The sequence below is a fragment of the Myotis brandtii genome, unplaced genomic scaffold, assembly GCF_000412655.1.
Source record: "Myotis brandtii unplaced genomic scaffold, ASM41265v1 scaffold181, whole genome shotgun sequence".
Lineage (NCBI taxonomy): Eukaryota > Metazoa > Chordata > Mammalia > Chiroptera > Vespertilionidae > Myotis > Myotis brandtii.
This window is the reverse complement of record NW_005356712.1, coordinates 1,281,222-1,284,740: the sequence shown is the minus strand read 5'-3', so window position 1 is coordinate 1,284,740 and position 3,519 is coordinate 1,281,222. Positions and strand designations below refer to the sequence as shown.

Here is a 3,519-nt window from a genome sequence, read left to right as displayed (position 1 = left end):
CGATCAATGATTCTCTCTCATTATTGATGTTTCTATCTCTCTCCCTCTCCCTTCCTCTCTGAAATAAATAAAAATAAAAATATTTTTTTAAAAAAAGATGTACCCTTTGATTCCAGAAGTAGCCTATTGTGAAGCTGGGTTTAAAATAATATTTACTGCCCTAACCGGTTTGGCTCAGTGGATAGAGCGTCGGCCTGCAGACTCAAGGGTCCCAGGTTCAATTCTGGTCAAGGGCATATACCTTGGTTGTGGGCACATCCCCAGTAGGAGGTGTGCAGGAGGCAGCTGATCGATGTTTCTCTCTCATCGATGTTTTTAACTCTCTATCCCTCTCCCTTCCTCTCTGTAAAAAATCAATAAAATATATTTAGAAAAAATAAAATGAAATAAAAAAATATTTACTAGCTTTTTCCCCCTAAAAAAGATTCTTAGAGAAAATCTGAGAAACAGAAAAAATGTCAAGAAAAACATTTAAAAATTACCCCATGGCCACAAAGACTTGCTCACCTCCGAGGATAGCGAACAGGTGCCTGGTCACGGCTTCCATCGCAGAGGAGTCACTGCACTGGCGGGCCAGGTTCCGCAGCGCCAGCACCGCCTCGTCCATCAGGCGGGGACTGTTGGACCTCAGCTGACCTGGACACACAGACAGCCGCTGCTCAGAAGCTGCTGAGGATCCAGGCTTTTATCTTTGTCTTCCCCATGTTCCCGACTCTTCACTCCTAGCTCCAGCTCTCACAAAGGATCTCAGGGAAGAAACTATGCAAGTGCAGTTTAGGATAAAGCCTCATTTCTAACCTGAGCTGTCCCCTTACCTGTTTCTATCATAACTGGGACAAGTACAACCAAAACCCCAGGTGCCCTTCTAGGGGCTGGGGAGGGGTCGGGATACTCACCAGCCAGTCCTTTCACGATGTCCAGGGCATACTGGCTGAGGTCAAGAGTCACTGATGCCAGCAGACTGGAGATAGCTTAGGGGGACAGGAAGTACTGACCATGTCAGTCACAGATATAACACCCATTTTTGGCCTGCTCCCCACAAATACCACCGGGCCTGCTGTCTAGACACACAGAACTATGACTACTCTTCATCTCTTTATGGCCACCTGAGTGGTCACACCTTTGCCCCAAAGCTCTGCTGCAAAGCTGTACACTGCCCCATCCCAATCAGCAAAAAAGTGTCCCTCTAGCATTCTACCTACACCTTTTAGCAAGATAAATAAAGACAGAGACTCAACCCTCATCTCCTGTGGTTTCAAGTGCCACCTCCACACCAAGTTCAAACTACCTAGAGCAGAGGTTCTTAACTTGAATGGTCTCCAGAAGGTTCTTGGACTTCTAAAACTGTATGCAGTATTCGAAGCCGATACACTTTTGTGCTTTCTTCTAGAAGAGGACCGTGACTTTGAACATATTCTGAAAGGGTCCCTGATCTCTCTCCCAAAGTCCCAATGAGGAAAACAGTGACCACATCCCTCACCCCACTCCCAACGCTTCCTGCTGCCAAGTGTCAGGGGAGCTGCTTATCAGGCACTGTCTCCCTCCCACTGCCCCGTCTGGCAACAACCTACTTTCAATAACATTCTCTGGACTCCTCAGTAGTGACTTCTGGATGGTGGGCAGTATCAGATCCTTAAATTCCGAGTGGGACATGTATCGGAGCAGAGGGGCACAGTTATCCTAGAAGGAGAAGGAGTCAGGCGCAGCCCTCACGTGAACAGACCAAGAATCCAGGACAGCTCTGAACCACAGAACTGAAAGTGGGTTGAGCTTGTCCAGGTGAGTAAGCCCCACCTCTCACTCACCAATAGGTACTTCTGAGGCTTCACTTTGCTCATCAGGATGTTCTTCACATAAAAATCCAGCAGGGCACTCTAGAGAATACAAAGACCTGGTGAGACCCTGACATTCTGAGTATCTCATCCCTGGCCTGTGAGATCCCTCTAGTGGGAGTGTCTCCAAAAATAATACAAATCGGTGCCCCAGATTTCAGTGTCAAGCAAAGAGGTACCTCAAGTCCCAAGTCCTTGGCATGGCTCATAAGGCCTGCCTGCTACCCGGCCGACCGGCTATATCTCACAACTCCCTACCCCACTGGCCTCCTCCCACAGACTGCTTTCTCTGCCCAAGATGCTCTTTCTCACCTCTCGACCTTGCTAAGGCTTATTCACTGCTTAGGTTCCTTCACTAGAGATGTGTTCCCTGACCCATAACCTAAGTAAGGTCCCCAGTTACAGAGTATCATGGCTTCCTGCATTTTCCCTCTGTAGTGTTTATCACAGATATAACCAGGGCAGGGATTGCAGCTCCGTGCTCACCACTGCATCCCCAACACCTGGCACAGTGTTTGGCACATGGCAGCTGCTCAGCTGTGGGAGAATGAATGACTGCATGAACCGGCTATCATCTCAAAACTATGCCAGGATTCTCCCCAAACCAGACATGGAGCAAAAACTTCCCAACTTCTCAAAGTTCACATATCATGGCGAGTGGCCAGGGTCCTGAGTGAGAAAGCCAACAAGCTCCAGACAAGGCGAGCAGCTGGGGCCAACAGCACCAATCCAGTTCCCACTCCTCCCTTCCAGTGAGTCCACTTGCCTTGTGCTGGTTGACCACGTCCATCTCCTTGTGACTCGTGCAGAACTGCACCAGCAGCCCCAGCATGCCTGCATAGCTCTGGTTAGGTTCTAGGCTGAGAATGGCTGATAAGTACTGTTCCACCAGGCTGGGGTTCTGAGGAGGAAAGGTGTAAAGCAGGTAATGATGATGATGAGGGCCTGGGGGTGGCACAGAAGAAGCAATGCCCACCACCCCCTGCTGCCTCCTGTCACCTCCTTCCACAGCTTGGTGAGCATTTTCACGGCACCATCCACGGCGTGCTTGTGGGAGCCACCCAGCACCTCCAGCAGGAGCAGGCACTGCACCTCCACCTGCCAGGACAGGAGGGGCTCAGGTCAGGATGTGAAACGGGATGGAGATCTCATGGCCTCCCAGCTTGGCCAAGACCTTCGTCAGGCCTGCCAAATCCTGGCTCCTCTCCACTAGGCCTCTTCCACTGGCCTCCAGCCCTCCACCCCTCTGGAATTACATCTGTTCACTCAAGCACTTCCTTGATAAATATTTGTCGAGCACCCACTATGAGTCAAACAATGAAAATACATGGAGACCAAGACAGGCATGGTCCCTTGCTTTCATGTACCTTATAGTCAAGAGGAAGAAAAGAGTATTAAACAAATAAATACACAAATGAATACATAATTCCAGAGAAGTTAAGTGCCATGGAGGAAAAGAACAAGCATCCTCTTTTATATATTTATCTGCCTCAACTTTTACTTTATTTATTCCACAAATACTTACTGAACATTGACTAAATGGCAGGCACTATGCTAGGCACTGTGGATACAGAAGAGGAAGACCCACCAGTAAGATGATCCAGCCAGTGTGGAGCTCACTGGACAATCCAGAATGAAGCACAGAATACGTACTCAACTAAAAACACCTCAAAGAGACTTCATGTGC

General features: G+C 48.7%; 1 protein-coding gene across 1 annotated transcript in view; it reads right to left on the bottom strand.

The window, feature by feature from the left end:
- GCN1 (GCN1 eIF2 alpha kinase activator homolog) overlaps positions 1-3,519 on the bottom strand; it is a gene marked incomplete at its 5' end in the record, with an annotated part of 50,669 nt that overhangs the window by 41,633 nt on the left and 5,517 nt on the right. The window contains 6 exons of the mRNA XM_014537713.1: positions 481-636; positions 897-971; positions 1,572-1,680; positions 1,806-1,874; positions 2,599-2,733; positions 2,832-2,930. Coding sequence (XP_014393199.1) covers positions 481-636; positions 897-971; positions 1,572-1,680; positions 1,806-1,874; positions 2,599-2,733; positions 2,832-2,930 — 643 coding nt within the window. The remainder of the gene's footprint in view (positions 1-480; positions 637-896; positions 972-1,571; positions 1,681-1,805; positions 1,875-2,598; positions 2,734-2,831; positions 2,931-3,519) is intronic.